This window comes from Tamandua tetradactyla, chromosome 16 (assembly GCF_023851605.1).
Source record: "Tamandua tetradactyla isolate mTamTet1 chromosome 16, mTamTet1.pri, whole genome shotgun sequence".
Taxonomy (NCBI): domain Eukaryota; kingdom Metazoa; phylum Chordata; class Mammalia; order Pilosa; family Myrmecophagidae; genus Tamandua; species Tamandua tetradactyla.
Genome location: NC_135342.1, coordinates 11,466,228 through 11,486,907, shown reverse-complemented (window position 1 = coordinate 11,486,907; position 20,680 = coordinate 11,466,228). Strand labels below are relative to the sequence as shown.

The following is a 20,680-nucleotide window of genomic DNA, read 5'->3' as shown; positions in this document are numbered from 1 at the left end:
AAACCAGTAGAGATAGTGTTGGGGTTTTTCCAGCTAGTCCTGGAAGAAGATCAACAACTTTCTTCAGGGAGTTTTCAGGGTACCTTCCTTTCCCCGTTTTTCTCCTCTCTTCCTGTTGCTCCTTCTGAACCTTTTTGGGGTTTCACACCTTTTTAGGGCTATTGATCCCTTCACAGAGTAACACTTCTAAAGGCAGGAAATGAAATGCACAGGGTTACAAAGGAAACCAATGGTACAGAAAAAGTTATCACTATTACCGTAAAAATTGATGTTGTAATAATAGGTGTGCTTCATGAGTGCATTAATCAGAAAGACCCAGTGTGTGTCTGATGACCTTGATTTTGAAGTAGTCATGACAATGATTGACATTTTGAAGGGTGTCATGCATCGAATGGTCTCCCCCTGTGCTGGTTTGAAAGGATGTATGCCCCCTAGAAAAGCCATGTTTTAATCAAAATCCCATTTCATAAAGGTAGAATAATCCCTATTCAATACTGTATGTTTGAAACTGCAATCAGATCATCTCCCTGGATGGTGTGATTTAATCAAGAGTAATTGTTAAGCTGGATTAGATGAAGACATGTCTCCACCCATTCGGGTTGGTCTTGATTAGTTTCTGGAGTCCTGTAAAAGAGGGAACATTTTGGAGAATGGGAGATTCAGAGAAAGCAGAGCAGAACAACATAGCCACGAGAGCTCATCACCAGCGACCTTTGGAGATGAAGAAGGAACATGCCTCCCAGGGAGCTTCATGAAACAGGAAGCCAGGAGAGAAAGCTAGCAGACGACCCTGTGTTTGCCATGTGCCCTTCCAGATGAGAGAGGAACCCTGACTGTGTTCGCCATGTGCCTTCTCACTTGAGAAAGAAACCCTGAACTTCATCGGCCTTCTTGAACCAAGGTATCCTTCTCTGGATGTCTTTGATTGGACATTTCTATAGACTTGTTTTAATTGGACATTTTCTTGACCTTAGAACTGCAAACTAGCAATTTATTAAATTCTCCTTTTTAAAAGCCATTCTGTTTCTGGTATATCGCATTCTGGCAGCTAGCAAACTAGAACAACCCCTAAAAAGATAATGTTGAAATTCTGATTCCTGATACCTGTGAACATGTTCTTATTTGAAAATGTCTCTACAGGTGTCATTAAGTCCAGATGAGGTCACACTGAATGAAAATGGGCCCTATCCCCATATGACTCATGTCCTTATTGGGAGCAAAGGGACAGGGAAGTCACCCATGTGAAGATGGAAGCAGAGACAAGAGAGGCAGCCACAAGCCAGGGGCCACCAGAGGTCACTGATGACCATCAGATGCTGGGAAGAGGCTTAGACCTGCCAACACCTTGATTTCAGGCTCCTGGCCTCCTCCACTACGGAAGCATGCATGGCTGTGTGTTTGTTTTTAATGCAATTTTATTGAGATACATTCACATACCCTATAATCATCCAAAGTCTACGATCAGTGGTTCAGAGTATCATCATATACTTGTGTACTCATCACCACAATCAATTTTTTAACATTTTAGTTACTCCAAAAAAAAAAAAAGTACGTACAAGAATTAAAAATGAAAAAGAATACCCAAAATATCCCATGTCCCTTATTCCCCACCCATATTATTTATTTTTGGTCATTTTTTTCACTCCTCGGTCCATATACTGGATAAAGACAGCGTCGGCCACAAGGTTTTCACAATCACACGGTCACACTGTAAAAGCTATATAGTTATATAACTGTCTTTAAGAATCAGTGCTACTGGAATGCAGTCCAACAGTTTCTGGTATTACCTTCTAGCTATTCTGAATCACTAAGAACTAAAAAGGGATATCTATGTAATGCATGAGAATAATTTGACTGTATTTGAAATCTCTCAGCCACTGAAACTTAATTTTTTTATGTTTTTTTTTTACTTTTTTTTATTGTATAGTATAACATATACACAAAGCAAAGAAATAAAAAAGCAATAGTTTTGAAAGCACTCTTCAACAAGTAGTTATAGGACAGAGCCCAGAGTTTGTCATGTGCTACCATACGATCTCATATTTTTCCTCCTAGTTGTTCCAGATATGGGAGCAACTAGCAATATTAAGCTAGAGGGCATAAATATTTTTTTTATCATCAGTCGGCTTCTTTCCTTTTTTTTTGTGAAAAATAACATATACACGGAAAAAAAGCGATGAATTTCAAAGCACAAGACCACAATTAGTTGTGGAACAGATTTCAGAGTTTGACATGGGTTACAATTTCACAATTTTAGGTTTTTACTTCTAGCTGCTCTAAAATACTGCAGGCTAAAATAGATATCAATTTAATGATTCGGCATTCATACTCATATGTTAAATCCTATCTTCTCTGTATAACTCCACCATCAACTTTGATCTTTCCATCCCTCTCTTTAGGGGTATTTGGACTATGGCAATTCTAAATTTCTCATTTGGGAACGATCTGTCTGAAACTTAATTTCATCTCATTTCTCTCTTCTTCATTTCGGTCAAGACGGCTTTCTTAATCCTAGGACGGTGGGCCCAGGCTAATCCCCAGGAGTCATGTCTCACATTGCCAGGGAGAGTTACACTCCCTGGGAGTCAGGTCCCGTGAAAAAGGGAGGGCAGTGAGTTCCCCTGCCAATTTGGCTTAGAGAGAGAGGCCACATCCGAGCAGCAAAAGAGGTTCTCTGGGGATGATTCTTAGGCATAACTATAAGTAGGCTTAACTTCTCCTTTGCAGGAATGTTTCATAGGGGCTGGTATTTTTTTTAATATTTCCTCCTTTCTCTCTAGTCCCCCAAGGGGGCTTTTCAAATACTTCTTATATTCTCTGCCCAAATTACTCTGGGATGTATCGGGGCATCACACTAACCCGGAAAAACCAACAAGATCTCACTCCCTGTTCAAGATTCCATGTAATTATGATGTTCAACTAAACTGACCGTACAGGTTAAAGGAAATAGTGTGCTGCCAAGAAACGTAAATTTTGCACCAAATAAACATCTCTTCCTTTGGTCTCACACAGAAGTTGACGTTCTAAGATACAGACCATATCACCCTTTACCCTGTATTCTGATTTACCTTACCAAACGACTTGCTTTTGAGTTCATCAAAAAGGAGGTCATCTTGGGTGGGCCCTTAGGAAGTTGCTTACAGCTTCTCCGCGGTCACATTCTCCTGCCCATCCTGAAGGTGTCCGATACGGGGCGTCCTATGGCTGCGAGGCAGTGAAGTCTGCCAGCAACCACGGGAGCTGGGAAGGCTCCCGAGCCACAGAAGAGACCATAGGCTCAGTTCTCAATTGGGTCACAGCCTGTGCACTCCGGAGCCAGTGACCCAGCTAAGCTGTTCCCTGCTTCCTGACCCACAGAAACTGTGATAATAAATGGCTGCTGCTCCAGGCTGCTGAGTTCAACAGTAACTTGTTATCCAGCAATAGAAGATGAACACATTGTGGCGTATCAGTTTTCCGGGTCTGCTGTAACAAAGCACCCCAGGGTGGGGGGGTTAAAACAACAGCCATTGCAAGAAGAAATGAGGTTGTGAGTCACGGGCATGCAGCGAGGTGAATGGCATTTGAGGACAGTATGTGGTGTGAAATAAGCCAGAAACGAAAAGACAAACATTATAACCCCCCATTGATATGGAATAACTATAACACGCATACTCTGAGAATAGAATCCGAGAGCACAGGTTATCAGGTTCAGCCCTACTGTAAAGGGTCCTAGATTGTAAGCGCTTACAACAGTCACGTCTATTCCTGAGTTGTACCGGTTATTTCCAAAGTCTGAGATGTGGAGCTTTTTGTGTATAACCTGGCTGATCTCTGGAGCTTTGGGTATGTGTGTGTGTGAAACCTGAGAGTCAGAGCTAGCATTCTGCAGCTAGGAAAGTCAGTATTGCCTCACACAGCACCTGTTAAAAAAGCTGAAAAGGAGAGCCGACTTTGTGCTGGTTTGAAAGGATTTATGTACCCTAGAAAAGGCACGATTTAATCCTAAGCAATCTTGTGGGAGCAACCGTTTCTCTTAGTCCCTATTCAGCACTATAGGCTGGAAATTAGGTCATCTCCACGGAGGTGTGACTCAATCAATGTGGGTATTAAACTTGATTAGATAGAGTCGTCTGTCCACCCACTCCGCGTGGGTCTTGATTAGTTTCCTAGAATCCTGTAAAAGAGGAAACATTTTGGAGAAAGGAGATTCGGAGAGAGCAGAGAAGAATGACAGAGCCACGAGAAAACCACAGCAGAGACCGCGGCAGGACCAGCCAGCGACCTTTGGAGATGAAGAAGGAAAACGCCTCCCGGGGAGCTTCATGAAACAGGAAGCCAGGAGAGAAAGCTAGCAGATGACACCCTGTTCGCCACGTGCCCTTCCAGATGAGAGAGGAACCCTGACTGTGTTCGTCATGTGCCTTCTCACTTGAGAGAGAAACCCTGAACTTCATTGGCCTTCTTGAACCAAGGTATCCTTCCCTAGATGTCTTTGATTGGACATTTCTATAGACTTGTTTTAATTGGACATTTTCTTGGCCTTAGAACTGTAACTAGCAACTTATTAAATTCCCCTTTTTAAAGGCCATTCCGTTTCTGGTATATTGCATTCCGGCAGCTAGCAACTAGAACAGACTTCAATTAGAGATAGGAATTAGGCCAATCTGGTTAGAACTAAGGTAAATCAGACTGAAGGGTAAAGGATGATACTGACTGTGTTTTAAAACTTCAACTTCTGTGTGACACCATTGGAAGAGATGCTTATTTGGTGTAAAATTTACATTTTCTGCAGCATACTATCTAATTGAACTTATAGGCTATGCTGGTTTGAAGCTGTTGAATACCCTAGAAAAGCTATGTTTTTTAATCCTCATTCAATATTCAGCTTAACCCTTTGTTCCCATGAAGATGTGACCCACCCAGTTGTGGGAGGTACCTTTTGATTAGGTGGTTTCCAAGAAGATGTGTCTCCACCCATTCAAGGTGGGGTTGCTTACCAGAGTCTTCTGAGAGGGAACCATTTTGGAAAAAGCTTCAGAGCCAACAGGAGCCTCAGAGATTTGGAAATGCAGAAGGAAAATGCCCTTGGGGAAGCTGTTTGAAAAGTAAAGCCAAAAGACCCCAGCAGATGCTGACCACGTGCCTTCCCAGCTGACCAAGGAGTTCTGGACCCATCGGCCTTTCCTAAATCAAGGTGTCTTTCCCTGGATGCCTTAGTTTGGACATTTTTAAGGACTTTGAACTATAAACTTGCAATGTAATAAGTCCCCTTTTTAAAGCCATTCCGATTCTTTTATATTGCATTCTGGCAGCTTTAGCAAACCAAAACATATGGTCATTTTATTCAAACACCATAATTACAAGCAACCTTGAATAAGGAGTGAGACCTTCTTGGTCTGTACAGGTTAGTGTGATACTGCCTAAATTACTCTGGGATTACACATCCCGGAGTAATTTAGGCAGAGAATAAGAAAGTATTTCCAAAGTCCCCATGGGGAGCTGGGGAGAAAGCAGGAAATATCAAACTTCCTCACCTGAGGAATTCCTGATAGTCTCACCAGCAGTGGAGGCAACCAATTTAATAGGCAAGCCCTCAATCTTGGGGCTCACCCTTATGAAACTTATTCCTGCAAAGGAGAAGCTAAGCTACTTATAATTATGCCTAAGAATCATCACCAGAGAACCTCTTTTGTTGCTCAGATGTGGCCTCTCTCTCTAAGCCAACTTGCCAGGAGAACTCACTGCCCTCCCTGCTATGTGGGATGTGACTCCCAGGTCCATAAGTCTCTTTGGCAACATGGGACAGAACTCCTGGGGATGAGCCAGAACCCGGCATTCCAATCCTGGGATTGAGAAAGGCTTCTTGACCAAAAGGGGGAAGAGAGAAATGAGACAAAATAAAGTTTCAAGGCGGGCCACGGTGGCTCAGCAGGCAGAGTTCCCGTCTGCCATGCCAGAGACCCAGGTTCAATTCCCAGTGCCTGCCCATGCAAAAAAAAAAAAAAAAAAAAAAAAAAAAAAAAAAGATGGCTGATAGACTTCAAATAGATTCAAGAGGCTATTCTTATGCATTATATAGATATCCCTTTAGTTTTTAGTGTACTAGAATAGCTAGAAGGAACCTGAATTCCAGTTGCCTTGATTCTTGAAGATGATGTGTAACTTTATAGCTTTTACAGTGTGACCATGTGTCATGGTCAGGGACATGTGTCAACTTGGCCAAGTGGTGGTACCTGTTTGTCTGGTTGGGCAAGTGCTGGTCTGTCTGTTGCTATGAGAATATTTCATAGAATTAGATCATGATCCACGTCAGCTGCATCCACAGCTGATTCCATTTGTAATCAGCTAAAAGGGAGTGTCTTCTGCAATGAGTGATGCTTAATCTAATCACAGGAATCCTTTTAAGGGGGATTCAGAGGAGACTGGTTCCATTCCTGCTTCGGCTGGTGAGCCTCTCCTGTGGAGTTCGTCCAGACGCTCCATCAGAGTCGTCGGCTTCCCAGCCTGTCCTGCGGATTTTGGACCCTGTGTTACCGGGGTCACGTGAGACACTTTTATAAATTTTATATTTGCAAGTGTTTCCTGTTGATTCTGTTTCTCTAGAGAACCCTAACTAATATACCATGTGATCGCAAAAACCTTGTAGCTGACGCTCCCTTTATCCAGGGTATGGACAGATGACTGAAAAACTGGGGACAAAAAATGAGTAAATAATAGGGGGAAAAAGGGGTGAAAAATAATTGGGTAGCAAAGACAAGAATTCAAATGTGCGGACTCCCATCTCAGTGCCCTTTGTCTCCATTCAACACATTTTGGATATCATCCTTGTTATATTTCAGAAGTGTTATGATTGATCAGTGTCATTGCTTACTTACATTAGTCAGCTGCCAAAGGGACAGATGTCTGGAGAACTCTCCCAAGGTGTACGTGGATGTCAAATGTGAAGATTATTGTGTGTCATCATTTGGTTTTATAGTTATGGTATATTTTAGAAAATATATATTCCTGCTGATGTTAAAAAAATAAAAATAAAAAATAATTGGGTAACTACTAGTGGTCAGTGAGAGGGAGGAGTAAGGGGTATGGGACATATGGATTTTTCTTTTTATTTCTTTTTCTGGAGTGATGCAAATGTTCTAAAAATGATCTCAGTGATGAATACACAACTGTGTGATATACCGTGAGCCCACTGATTGTATACTTTGGATGGATGATATCTCAATTAAAATATATATATATACATATATATTTAAATAAAGTCTTTGGGGGTGTAATTACATCTGCAAAATCCTTTCACCCTGGCCACATAAGAGAACTTATCGCCCTGGCCACATAAGAGAACTTAACCAAAGGGGTGAGACCCATCTCCTTTATCATATAATGTTAACCTGGTCCTGGTAACTCCCAGCAGAACTCATAGGGCCATCTTGGAATTCACCCACCATGTGAGGTTTCCACAACTGTCATGGGGACACAGATGCATCTGTGATACACATGGAGACCAACTCACAGGGGCTAACCCGAACTTGATCTGTCGCCTTCGCCCTTAATTGAGGAAAACTGCTGTTGACTGAGAAATGTAATTTTCTAGCATTTGAGCTCATGGAAACACTGAATTTTTCGAGTGGGGCCCATCTAGGATGCCTACTAAGCACCTGTGTGCTGAGGCTACACGTTTAACTCTGCCAGCCCCTCCCTGGTCCCACACATTCTGTGGGCTGTGACCCCACAGCCTGGGCAGGACCAGTCATCGGAAATACAACGTGAGTTAGATACGTTACAGTATTTAGAATTTACTAGAAGCCCCCTTGAGGCAAAGCAAAAAGAAACAGTAAGTTCATTTTACCAATATATTTAGTTTCCCCTGCATATCCAAAACGTAGTCACCTCAACACTTAATCGATATGAAAATTTTTCACGTGCCATTTCATATTCGTTCTCTTCACACTGAGTTGGCGTGGTTTGGTATGGGTTTTATCCTCACAGCACACCCTGATTCAGGCTCGCCGCGCCCCAGGGCTCAGTCACCCCGTGGGGCCAGCAGTTCCCACACTGGAAAAAGCAGATTTTGAGGCTGATGACACCCACAGTTCTGAGTCCAGCCCAGGGCTCTACCGTATCCCCCCAGCTCACCGCCCCGGGGCCCACTCCCATCTCCTTGACGGTGATACTTGATTAATTCCTAGTGCTATAGGGATACTGTTACAATTTTTAATTCTTATGATAGCATAGATAAGAAATCATTGATTGGGTCAAAATACTTGGAAATACAAAAAAACCTGAAACAACTGCTGATATATTTGGAAAAATAGCAAAAACAATGCTTCAGGACCCATAAAGCAGACAGTGTAAAGGTCAAAACGAGGGTCTGAAACAGATTCAAAAAAGAATGTTAAGAAAACAAAAAAGCAAGCCACAAACTGGAAGAAAATATTCTCAATTGATTATGTTTGACCAAGACTTGTATCTAAACTACAGAAAGAGCCTTTACAATTCGTAAATAAGAAAACAACCCCCCTTTTTTTTAATCGGCAAAAGATATGACCTGACAGAAGAAGAAAGACAAATGGTCAATAAGCACATGAACCCCGATGAATCCCAGAGTGATTTGATCAGTGAGTGGAAAAGTATTTGCAAAGTCCCCTTCCGGGAATGGTGAAAACGGGGGAAAATTCAACTTCCCCAAGTTGAATTCTTGATAGTCCCACATTCAGTGTGGACAACCAAAGCTATAGGCTGAGTCCCCAGTCTTGAGGTTGTTCACATCAAACTTAACCCCACAAAGGATAGGTCAAGCTTACTTAAAATTAGGCCTAAGAGTCACCCCCAAGAGAGCCTCTTTTGTTGCTTGGATGTGGCCTCTCTCTCCAGCCAACACAGCAAGCAAACTCACCACCCTCCCCCTGCCTACGTGGGACATGACTCCGAGGGGTGTGGACCTTCCTGGTAACATGGGACAGAAATCCTAGAATGAGCTGAGACTCAGCATCAAGGGATTGAGAAAACTTTCTCCACCAAAAGGGGGAAGAATGAAATGAGACAAAGTGTCAATGGCTGAGAGATTCCAAACAGAGTTGAGAGGTTATCCTGGAGGTTATTCTTACGCATTAAGTAGATATCACCTTGTTATTCAAGATGTAGCGGAGAGGCTGGAGGGAACTGCCTGAAAATGTAGAGCTGTGTTCCAGTAGCCATGTTTCTTGTGATGATTGAATAATGATACAGCTGTCACAATGTGACTGATTGCGAAAACCTTGTGGCTGATGCTCCTTTTATCTACCTTGTCAACAGATGAGTAGAACATATGGAATAAGAATAAGTGATAGGGGTAACAAATGTTTTATAAAAAAAAGCACATGAAAGGATGCTCGCCATCTTTATTATCAGAGCAACGGATGTTAAACCCACCAGAATGGTTAAAACTAAAGACTGGTCATCGTAAGTGTTGATAAGGAGAGAGGGCAACTGGAGCTCCAACACTGCTGGTGAGAATGAAAATGGTAGAACACAGTAGGAAAACAGGCAGTGTCTTATAAAAAAGTTAAGCATACACCCCGCCATCAAGCACCCAAGAATCTCAACCCAAACTCAAAAGAGTCCATCACTGGATTGTTCCAATCCTATGAAATTTTAGAAAAGGCCAAGTTAAATCGAAGAGACAGAAAACAGAAGGTGGTTGTTTCTGAGGTTGGGTGGGGGAGGAGTTGCCTGGAGAGGATCAGAGAGGAACTTGCTGGCGTGAGGATATATTCTGTATTGAATGAAGTGGCGGCGACACGCGTGTGTATCTGAAGTCATCAAACTACATCTAAATGGGAGTAGATGGTTGTATACAAATTATACTTTTAACTCAATTTCCTATTCTGCAAAATGAAGCCCATAATAGCTCCTGGCCCAGTGGGCTGCTGGGGGCACGATTGCTGGTGCCTCCTAAACGCTCTGGTAAGCCTGAGCTGTACTTGGCCATAGTTATACAGTGACAGTTGCAAAGAAAGGTGAGGAAAAGTCAGTCCCGCAAGCAAGGGAAGAAGGCTCTGCACAATAGCGCAGCACAGTGGGGGCGCTGGGGGCACTCCTCCCAAAGTGGGGGTGGGTGGGAAGTCCCTCTTCGGGGACCCCGGAAGAAGGGCGGCTGTAGGGGGTGACACAGCTCAAGAGTGTCGTGGAGACGGACTGTTACTAACCAGGAAATGGTGGAAATCTCAGCGGGGAGGAGTTCGCTAAGGGGGAGTGCATGCCAGGACGTCTATTCTTTGCAGAGGCCCGGAGATATTACATCCTGCACGTTAAGGGATTGGAGAGAAGTTAGGATTGAAGAAGGTAGGGGGATAGAAGCCAGGAGAGACGGGGTTCACGAATTCAGTCCTTTTTACCTATCTTAAACGAGTAATTTTTCTTGCACGTCCAGGAAGGCTTCTTGGAGGAGGTGACGTCTAGGATTCTGCCAAAGGGAGGCGGTGTTCCCGCCTGAAGGCAGGGCTTGGGCAAAGGCCAAGAACCTTGATGGGGGGTTGAGGCGGTTAAAAATTGGAACACTTAAATAAAGGCCTAGGGGTTAAATGCTTTGGCGTCTGAGCCCTACTCTTAACTTGTTAGGGGACCCCAGACAACTCTACCCTCTCTCTGAGCTTCCCACTGCTTCAGTGTTTCCCTTAGGCAAACGGGCAGCGGCTCCCTCAGTCCTCCTGATTTCTCCTGGGGTGGGAAAATCCTCCGAAGACAAGACGAGTGACAGTTCCTTTAAGCCGATCACCGGAGCTCACAATTCTACCCTCCTCCGTCGGGGGCCAATCGCCTTGCTCTCCTTGAGGTCTCTCCAGCCCACAAGAGGCGGCTTAAAGCCTCGTGACGTCACCTTTCGTCCAAACCAATGGCAGCGATCAAGTTGCGGGCAGTCTTGGTGACGGACAGATCTCTTTTAAGATGTCCGCTTAGCGCAGGGCCTGCCGGGAAGCTTTGAGACGGCACTTAATGGGAGGGGGAGGAACTGGGCGGGAACTCCTGGTTGACTCTGCCCAATCACCGCTCGCTCTTCTTGGGATGGACGGACAGTCTTCCCCATCCCGGACGACTTGAGGGGGCGGGGCCTTGCACGCCAACTTGGGAGGGCCCTTCAGCCTTGATAGGCGTCTATTCCACCCAATTGCCAAACGGCATTCCCGGATCGGCCGCCTCCACTGCCAATGAGATCTCCTGACCGAGTTGCTGTGGGCGGGCCGTGGCCCCTCCGGTATAAGGCGATCCCGGGGGAGCGCGGAGAAAGGGGGGGGTCTCGGCGGCCGGAGGAGGAGTAGGTGCGGGCGAAGATGGCGGCAGCCGAGGCCGCGAACTGCATCATGGAGGTGAGCGTCTGGCGCGCCGCCGGGGCCGAGGGAAGCCTGGGGGTCGGTGCCTTATGCCTCGGTCGTGGGGAAGGGACTCCGAGTCGGCGGGTTGGAGCTGGAGGCGCTCAGCGGGACGGGAGGGGGGCGCATGCCCGGGATCCGAGGGCACCGCCTGATGGGGGGGGGGGGCTCCAGAGCTTTCCGGGACCTGCGGCACCGCCGAGTCGAGGGTTTCACCCCCCCATCCCACGTGGATGAGGGCTGGGGGCGCTTCCGGCCGGGCCCCCACGTGGCCGTGGATGGGGAGGGGGTGTGCCGTGCCCGGTGGCCCCGCGGGTTCCACGTGCGGGACAAAGGCCCCGCCCCCGGCCGGGGGAGGGGCGCTCCGGGGGGGTGGAGAGGAGGCTCCGACCCTGCCTTGGGGCCCCCAGCACCCCCTCGCCGGATCCCGGGACCCAAACAGAACCTACCTTAGGGCCTTCCGCGATGTAGGGGATCTCTTGGGTGGGGCCGTGCTACCCGACCCTTCACTTTCCCCCCTCCCCCAGGTCCGGGGGCATCTGCTGGGGCGTCGTTTCAGGTTTTGAGTCCTCTTGCTTGCGGTTGGAGGAAAACGAAGAGTTGGTCCCCCACCGCATTCGCTTCCTGTGCCTGGACTCTACCCCGCCTGGGGCTTTATGAACTGGGGGGGGATGGGGCATGCCCCTGTGACCTCCCCGTGGGTGGGGGTGCGTCTCGATGGAGGAGATCATTCCCGATAAGGCCCCTTGCACCCCCTTGTGGCCATTTCTGGTTGTGGGCGGGATCTCTTTTTCATGGGGCGTGTCTCCAAGTCCACCTCCCCCTTAGTGCTTGCCCGGGCTAGGTGGGGGTCGGGGGGAGTGTGTCTGTTGAGAAGGGGGTCTTTTGAGGATATAGGCTCCGAGCGTTTGCCCTCCACTGGTGCCCTTTCGCTCCTTGGGGCATCTGTGAGGTGGGAGACGACCTGCCTCTTCTCCTAAGCCCCCGTGTGTATGTCTCCAGCCTGGATTCAGGAAGTGATTTCCATGGATACTTGATTCTTGTGTGAACGTGTGGTGCCATGGCCGTGTTTCCAGCCTGCTGGGGCTGTCTGGTGGTGGTGGGATCAGTGGTTTCGGGAAATGGGCCCCAACAGGAAATCCCCACTCCAGCTGCCCTTCTCACAGGTTTCAGAGAGGGCTTAAGATTCGGGGCCCAAGGTATTATGGCCTGTGGCTGTGTCTTTCCTGGAGCCTGCAGGGTGGTCACATGTGGAAGAGATGTTGTCTGATGGTGCTCCCATACCCCCACCTCTCACTGCATATAGCCATCCCTGGAGTGTGGGATCAGGGCCCGAGATGCATGTCCATGGCAAGCAGCGCCCCGGGGGCCACTCATTTCTTTTCCCCATACAACCCAGACCCAGGAGGTAGCCAAGGAGGAGGGGAGGCATATCTCCCCCAGAGCTTGCTTTACCTGGGGGGTGGGGGGTTCAGAACTGAGATGGGTGTCTGAACCGGAGAGAAGGGCTCAGACGCCCCGGGCCCTAGCCTGGAGTCCCCTGAATCTGGCCCTGTCCCCTGGGACACTACCTGCTTGGGGAGAGGCTAAAAAGGGGGGAGGGTTCCTTCCAACTGGTTTTGTTTGGCTCTGTCACAAGTGCCCATGTGCCACACCTCCTTTCTGGAATCCTCTCAGATGAGAGATTGTTTTGCAGAGGGGGCTGTTGCCCAGTGGGCACACCCTGCCAGCATCCCCCCCCCCCCCGCAGCTATTCCTGGTACCTTGGGGTGGGGGTGTGTGTCAGAAGGTGTCACCTAATCTGGGGGATTAGATGCGGGGAGTGACAGCTGGCAGTGCCTGTGTGCCCGGCGGTGCCAGGTCCTTTGGCATGGATGGGGGAGGTGTGTAGGCAGATGTCTGACTAGTGAGGGGCAGTGAAGGGATGGGCTGCCATCTCTCCAGCCACAGCTGGGACAGGAGAACCCCTTTGCTTTCCCCCTACCTCCCCCTCCCATTTCTTAAACAGCCCTCCCTCTTAACTTGTTACTTCTGCCACCTCTCCCCACCAAGGAAAAGGAAAATAGCAAGAACCCCCACTCCACCCGGAGCCCTGGTGCCCAGTCCCCACCCCTGGCCTGGCCCTCCCCCTACCACTCCCATTAGCTAATCCTTTCTCCCTGTTACTCTCTCCTAGAATTTTGTAGCCACCTTGGCTAATGGGATGAGCCTCCAGCCGCCTCTTGAAGAAGTAAATATCCTTTTGTGAGACCCCCTTCCCACCTCCATATAAATACATCCTGCCACACATTAGACCTTTTCCCGTGCTTCTAACCATGATCCCTTTGGCTTCAAACCAGGTTACCCTGTGCCCTCCAAACCCTTAGTACACTTCCCTCCAGGTTGGTGGCCCCCGGCTGGCCTCCTCCCATATTGTGGCTACTTCCTTAACTCCACTTCCAGCCCCCCTTGGCCCTCCCCTGTGTCTGCCCCACTTCTGCCTTCCCCTCCCCTCCCCAGCTGTGGGCTGAGCTAGAGACGGGGGCAGAGAGACGGAGAGATGGTAGGCGTGGCTGAGGTATCCTGGATGGTGCTGGGGGGGGTCTTGGAAGAGAAAAATGGGGGTGCTAGGGTTTGGGGTTCCTGGGGGAGGCAGGATGGCAGGCGGGGGCTCTAGGGTCGCCCTGGTAAGACTGGTGTGAGGGGAGGGGAGCTCTCTACCCTAGGGAGAAATAGGAACCTGGAAGTCGAAGAGGCCGTGGGAGCCCCCAGATTTGACCCATGCTCCCATCCACCTCCTCCCAGGTCTCCTGCGGCCAAGCAGAAAGCAGTGAGAAACCCAACGCTGAGGACATGACATCCAAAGATTACTACTTCGACTCCTACGCGCACTTCGGCATCCACGAGGTGAGCGTGGACAGCTTCTAAGGAGGGTGAATCCCACGCGGGTCAATGCCCGGGAGGGGCGAGGCTTCCTTTCCCACGCATGCGTGCAGTCTTCCCTGTCCCCGTGCCGCTGGTCTGCGCATGCGAGGCCTCGCGGGAACTGGGGGCCTCTCCTGGCGGTTGCCTTGGACACCGAAGTTAGCCCGGAGTGGGGCCGCGTTAGGGAAACTAGGGTGGAAGCGTGGAAGCGCGCATGCGTGCCCAAGACTTCAGCCCAGTTCTGGGCCTGCTGGTCTCTGCCGCCCTCTCGTGACTACTGGTGGGACTGCAACTCCAGCTGCTCATTCCCGTTTGCAGATTGAGGATGTGGAGGTCCCAGAGCACAGCTGGGCTAGTTTGGTGGGGGGACTCTTTTTTTTTTTTTTTACATTAACTGAAGTCATTTTAAAGCCAAAGATGGCTGAGGCTTAGGTGGTCAAATTCAGCTAAAATGAGAGTTTGATCCATTACACCTGGTTTTACGAACAGTGACTGAAATGGACAGAAAGGTCTTATTCCACGGGGACTAACACGTGGGAGGGCTACGGTTGGGCTCTCCAAACCGTCAGCGTGTTGGAGGCCAGGCCACCCCGTTTTGCACACGGGTCCCCTCATGGCGTCTTTGTGCCCCGCCTCCCCCAGGAAATGCTGAAGGACGAGGTGCGCACCCTCACCTACCGTAACTCCATGTTCCACAACCGGCACCTGTTCAAGGACAAGGTGGTGCTGGACGTGGGCTCAGGCACGGGGATCCTCTGCATGTTCGCTGCCAAGGCCGGGGCCCGCAAGGTTATCGGGGTGAGTCGGAGGGCGGGCAGGGGGTTGGGGGGGGCCTGTTGGGGCAGGGGACGAGGGGGGGCCTGGGGGACGGGAGGGCCTGGGGGGGCCGAGGGGGGGTGGGAGGTGGGGGATGGGGGGGCCTCACCCTCCCTTCTTCCTGGACCCCAGATCGAGTGTTCCAGCATCTCTGACTATGCCGTGAAGATTGTCAAAGCCAACAAGTTAGACCACGGTGAGCCCAGGAGGAAAGCGGACTGGTGGGGACGCAGTGGGTGACTCTCAGATTCCCTAGGGCCTCAGCCAGGGGGTGGGGGCCACTGATGGGGCACATGGGCAGCCGTCCCTTCCCTGGGGCCTTCTGGGCTGGCATCGGGCTGAGAACCCGTGACCGCTGGCAGCGGGAGTGTGGTGCCGGCTTTGAGTGGCGAGCTCATTAGCGCTTCAGTCTTAGTGTTAGGGCAAGGAGCAGTCTCTCATCTCCTGACTAAGTCTGAGAGTCGTGCTGAGTGAGGCGTCTCCCGTCTGTCCCTCAGCTACCCTTCTCTGAGTTTATCTATTACCTTCCAGCAAAATCTGAACCCACAAGGAAATATATATGTAAATGTTTGTGGGCAAATGAACATAGTTTTCACACAGATCTCATCTCATTCAGCTTTTACTCTTTATCACTTCGTTTATTGTAGTAAAATATATGTCATGAAAAATGACAATTTAATTTTCTTTTTAAGTGTACCATTCAGCGGCATTGGGCGTAGTCACAGCATTGGGCAGCCATCACCACTATATATTTCCAGAACTTTCCCATCACCCCAAACAACCCTCTGCCCATTAAGCAGTCACTCCCCTTTCACTTCTCCCCTGGACCCTGGTAACCTCTGATTTGCTTTCTGTCTCTATGAATTCGATGGCTTTAGAGATTTCATATATATGGAATCAAGGTGTTGGTCCTTTTGTGTCTGGACTGCCTCCGCAGCCCATCTCACATGTATCTGTACTTCATTCCTTTTTATAGCTGAATAATATTCAGTTGTATGGATGGAAAGCTCCCCATTTGTCCATCTGTTGATGGAACTTGGGTTGCCTCCACCTTTTGGCTACTATGGATAATGCTGCAATGAACAGTGGTGTGCAAATATGTGCCCGAATCCCGGCAGTCACTTCTTTAGGGGTATATACATAGGAGCGGCATTGTTGTGTCATAGGAGATTTCTTGGTCTAATGTTTTTTGGAATTGCCAAACTGTTTCCTGTCTTTTTTTTTTTTGCACCTGTTCATGTCTAGTTTTAACAAGCTTGCGGATGCTGAGAAGTGTCCTTTTGTTTTGTGACTGCCGTTCTGCACACACCTCACCTTTTTTAACCCTGTTCATGGGCGTGTGAGCCACTTCTGAAATTTCTGTCCCCTGAACATCTTGTCATTCCACATTTATTTTAAAATGTGAATTAGTAAGTTGGTAGATGTTGCCAAATTGCTTTTGGTGGCCATTCCACTTGCATTCCCAGTGGCAAGGCTGAGCATGCAGGAAACATTGGAAAGCAGTAGGTTTGCTGAGTGTGAGGGCTTGCAGCATTCTAAGAACCGGAGTGGTTTTCTTTTTTTCTAAAGAGACGAGTGTAGGACCCCATCTCTCAGCTTCATGCTGAAATAAATCCCAGCTGTGACCTCGGCTCACCTGTAAATCCTGTGTATGTCTCTAGTAGATCGGGCCTTTTGAGAAGCATAACCACACCGTGACTCGTTTGTTACATGTTTCCCATAACATATCCCATAATAATATAACCTTACTGTCTGCTGGCCGGTCTGTGGGAAATTTCTGCAACTGCTTCAACAACGTGTAGGACTCAGAGGGACCAGAGTGATGGGTGAATCTCAAGGCACAGTTAGCAAGCTCTGGCTTCAGAGCAAAGGGTTCTTGGACAGTGCCCCAGTCCCGCCCCCATGGTACCTAGGGAGGGGCCTCGGGGGGCTGATGGCCGCCCCCTCCTGCAGTGGTGACCATCATCAAAGGCAAAGTGGAGGAGGTGGAGCTGCCGGTGGAGAAGGTGGACATCGTCATCAGCGAGTGGATGGGCTACTGCCTCTTCTACGAGTCCATGCTCAACACTGTGCTCTATGCCCGCGACAAGTGGCTGGTGAGGGCCCTGCGGCTATGGCGGGCAGCGGACAGTGGACAGAACTGAATGACATTGGCAGGAGGGCGTTAATGCTGGAGGAAAGCAGCAGGCCTGAGGGACGCGGAGGGACTGGGAGGTGGCAGTTTTGGGGCCCAGGGCCGAGCAGGCCTCCCCAGGAGGTGAAGGGCTTGGGGGATGGATGGGAAGGAGCCAGGTGGAGCTGGGGGAAGAGCATTCCAAGTGAAGGAAATACTCAGGGCAAGGGTTCTGGGGCAGGGGTGAGGCTGCACGTTGAGCCCCAAGGAGGCCAGAGTAGAGTGAAGATCTGGAGCCTGGGAGGAGGCGAGGCTGGCGGAAGGGGGGTGTGCAGCTGTGTGAGACTGCCGCTACACACAGAGGAGCCCGGGAAGGTTCTGGAAGGACAGGCTGGGGCTAGGGTGTTCACAGGCACCCTCTGGTGGCTGTGTGGGGATGAGGCCCCGGTGGCTCAGACCAGAGGAGGGAAAAGGGGTGGAGAAAGGGCATGGATTATGAGCGTCCCACGAGGGGTGCCAAGGCCTCCGTGTCCCCTCCCTGCCCCTCCACTAGGCACCGGATGGCCTCATCTTCCCGGACCGAGCCACACTGTATGTGACAGCCATCGAGGACCGGCAGTACAAAGACTACAAGATCCACTGTGAGCATGGGGGCCACGGGCGGGCAGGTGGGGATACTCGGACCTGGGCAGCAGCTCACCCTCCCCACACCTCCCCAGGGTGGGAGAACGTCTACGGCTTTGACATGTCTTGCATCAAAGACGTGGCCATCAAGGAGCCACTGGTGGATGTGGTGGACCCCAAGCAGCTGGTGACCAACGCCTGCCTCATAAAGGTGAGGGGCGTGTGCCTGGGTGCCCCCCAGGCTGGAAGCCAAGAATGGCCAGCACCCAGCCCTTGGGGGGGACACCTGGGTAGAGGGGGCTTTCCCGGGGTCTCGGCAGCCTGACCCACTGGAACTGCCGAGATTTGCCAGGCCTTGCCTTGAGCCAAACTCGGGTCCCCGGGTGGAAGAGGGCTGCTGGTGCACCCCTGGGGAGTGTGTCCAGGGGTCGCTAAGGCAGGCCAGGTGGTGAGCGGGCTCCTGGGTCACTGATGTGGACACGTGGTGTCAGGACCATGTGGCCCCCAGAGAATTCCTGACCCCTGGAGGGCAAACCCCAGAATTGTGCTGGGGTGAGGGAGGAGCACAGGGCTGATGGCAGGAGGGGCTGGTGTGGAGGGAGAGGTGCAGTGAGGGAGGGTGGGGAGTCAGTGAGGGAGGTGTGCAGGCAGGGACCCGGAGACTCAGCTGCCTGGGAAGAATCCTGGGTTTTGCTCTAAAAGAATCACCTGTCAGGAAAGGGGCCTGGGGGTGGGTGGAAGCGGGCACCCTGGGGAGGGACTTCCACGGGGACAGATGGTGTGGCCCACAGTGGTGAGGGGCAGGCGGAGGGATTCTGTGTTGGTTGAGGCAGTTGGGGCTTGCGCAGAGGGGCAGTGAATGAAGGGCTGACCCTGGAGCCGGAAGGGAAAAGGCGAGTGGGTGGCTGCCAGCCAGGCGCTCATGGAGCCGTGGGGAGGTGCTCTGCCCGGACAGAGCAAGGAAAAGGGAGTCTGTGGGCCCAGCAGGGGCTCTGAGCAGGGGGCATTCACGGGGGCTGCCTGCAGGAGGTGGACATCTACACCGTGAAGGTGGAAGACCTGACCTTCACCTCGCCCTTCTGCCTGCAAGTGAAGCGCAACGACTACGTTCACGCCCTTGTGGCCTACTTCAACATCGAGTTCACCCGCTGCCACAAGAGGACCGGCTTCTCCACCAGTGAGGACGCGGGGCCTGGCGGGGGGATTCAGAGCTGGTGGCGGGGGTTGGGTGCAGGGCAGGATCTGGCGGAAAGGCCTGTGCGCACCCAGGGAGTCCTGGGGACACTGCGGCCCCGGGGCCTGGCGCTGGCTCTGCCGTTTAACAGCTGCGGGATTTTGGTCATGTGCCCTAAGCCTGCCCTGCCTCAGTTTCCTTGTCACCAAGGTGAAACTGGGGATTAAGTGATGCGTGGGAAGCAAGAAGCCCGGGAACCAGTGCTGGGGCTGTCAGTTGGGGCCGGGGCTTGCAGGGAGAGGGACCAGGGAGGCGGAGACTCACCCTTCCCCACCCCCGCCCTGCAGGCCCAGAGTCCCCATACACCCACTGGAAGCAGACAGTGTTCTACATGGAAGATTATCTGACCGTGAAGACGGGCGAGGAGATCTTCGGCACCATTGGCATGCGGCCCAACGCCAAGAACAACGTGAGCCTGCAGGCGGGCACCAGGGATCCATCTGCTGGCGCCTAGTTTGGTGCTGCAGACCCCAGTAGCCACAGAGTGGGCGGCTGTTGGGGAGGGACAGGATCCTAAGGCCAGATGTGCCGTGTGAGGGAAAGGAAAGGGGGGTCTGCTGCTTTAGCCTTTCACTTCCCAGAGCTGCCAAGGCTGGGGTAGGGCAGCTGGGGGAGTGGAGCGGGTCTGGGGAGGGAGGGGCCTGGATGAGGCCAAGTCGGGTCTGAGGCCAGGAGCTGCAGGTGGGAGGGAGAGTGAGGGAGCCTGGAGTGGGCAGGGGTGGGGTCTGGGCTGGCATGTGTGTCTGTTGGGTTTTGTGAGGCTCCGGGTAGGAAGCAGGGACAGAATGGGATGGCGAAGGGTGAACCCCGTGTGTTCCAAGTCAGGGAGAGCAGGGGAGCTGTTTGGCTCCCCAGGGGATACATGGCAGCATGTAGATCACTTTGGTTGTCAGGACTAGTGAAGACACTTTTTCCGTCTAGTGGGGCAGGGGACTGCACTCACAAAGCTATCAGCCCCCAAGACGGGAAATGTTTGAGGGTTGAAGTGGGAGAGGGTGTGGTCAGTCTGCTGGGGCGCCCTGGGTGACAGCCAGGAACAGGGGGAGCCTGGGCTTCTGGGAAGGCTAGGAGGAGAGGAAGTGGGGAGCCCTGGTTGGGATCATTGAGGGTACAGCAAAGGAGAGCAAACCGCAACAGCCCTTGGAGGAGGAAGTGGGGTCCAGCAAGGTTTTCTTTTTTAAAAGAAGGAAGTAGCAGCTGATAGGAACAGTCTCCTGGGAGTAAAGACCCCCTCAGCATTGCCCCAGGGGTTCTTGAGCTGCCTGTAGGGTGTCCACGGAGGCTGTGGCTTGGGGCAAGCTCAGCCGTTAAGGGAGGTCCTGGGGAATAGGGGAGCCAGCCCAGGCCCACGTCCTTCCAGCCCGCTTCCCCCTGCAGTGCCTGGGCTCTCTGTCCCACCCCTCATGGCTGCCCTCCCCCCACAGCGCGACCTGGACTTCACCATCGACCTGGACTTCAAGGGCCAGCTCTGCGAGCTGTCCTGCTCCACCGACTACCGGATGCGCTGAGGGCCGGGCCGCTGCTGCGGGACCTGGGCAGGGGGAGGGGGCACATCGTGACTGTGTTTTTCATAACTTATGTTTTTATATGGTTGCATTTACGCCAATAAATCCTCAGCGGGGACACGGCTCACCTTCTTGGGGACAGAGTAGGCAGGTGGAA

General features: G+C 51.0%; 1 protein-coding gene across 4 annotated transcripts; it reads left to right on the top strand.

The window, feature by feature from the left end:
- Window positions 1-11,166: 11,166 nt before the first annotated feature.
- On the top strand, window positions 11,167-20,641 carry PRMT1 (protein arginine methyltransferase 1). Of its 4 annotated transcripts, none has more exons than XM_077131109.1 (11): window positions 11,167-11,324; window positions 13,504-13,557; window positions 14,112-14,213; window positions 14,874-15,029; window positions 15,180-15,243; window positions 17,001-17,143; window positions 17,714-17,801; window positions 17,880-17,995; window positions 18,811-18,961; window positions 19,306-19,427; window positions 20,443-20,641. In XM_077131109.1, the coding sequence occupies exons 1-11, from the start codon at window positions 11,289-11,291 to the stop codon at window positions 20,524-20,526; spliced, it is 1,116 nt and encodes a 371-aa protein (XP_076987224.1). In that variant the 5' UTR covers window positions 11,167-11,288; the 3' UTR covers window positions 20,527-20,641. The 4 variants fall into 4 exon arrangements, with proteins under 4 accessions (XP_076987224.1, XP_076987225.1, XP_076987226.1 ...); XM_077131111.1 differs by lacking the exon at window positions 11,167-11,324 and adding an exon at window positions 13,827-13,869 and having other exon boundaries at window positions 13,543-13,557; XM_077131110.1 differs by lacking the exon at window positions 13,504-13,557 and having other exon boundaries at window positions 11,181-11,324.
- The last annotated feature ends 39 nt before the right edge of the window (window positions 20,642-20,680 follow it).

Bases quoted from the DNA above. Each gene is read 5' to 3' on its own strand.
- PRMT1 (XM_077131108.1), top strand. From the start codon at position 14,334: ATGCGAGGCCTCGCGGGAACTGGGGGCCTCTCCTGGCGGTTGCCTTGG. The intron at 14,565-14,873 runs GTCCCAGAGCAC...CGCCTCCCCCAG, and splicing joins TGCAGATTGAGGATGTGGAG to GAAATGCTGAAGGACGAGGT. The intron at 17,144-17,713 runs GTGAGGGCCCTG...CCCCTCCACTAG, and splicing joins ATGCCCGCGACAAGTGGCTG to GCACCGGATGGCCTCATCTT.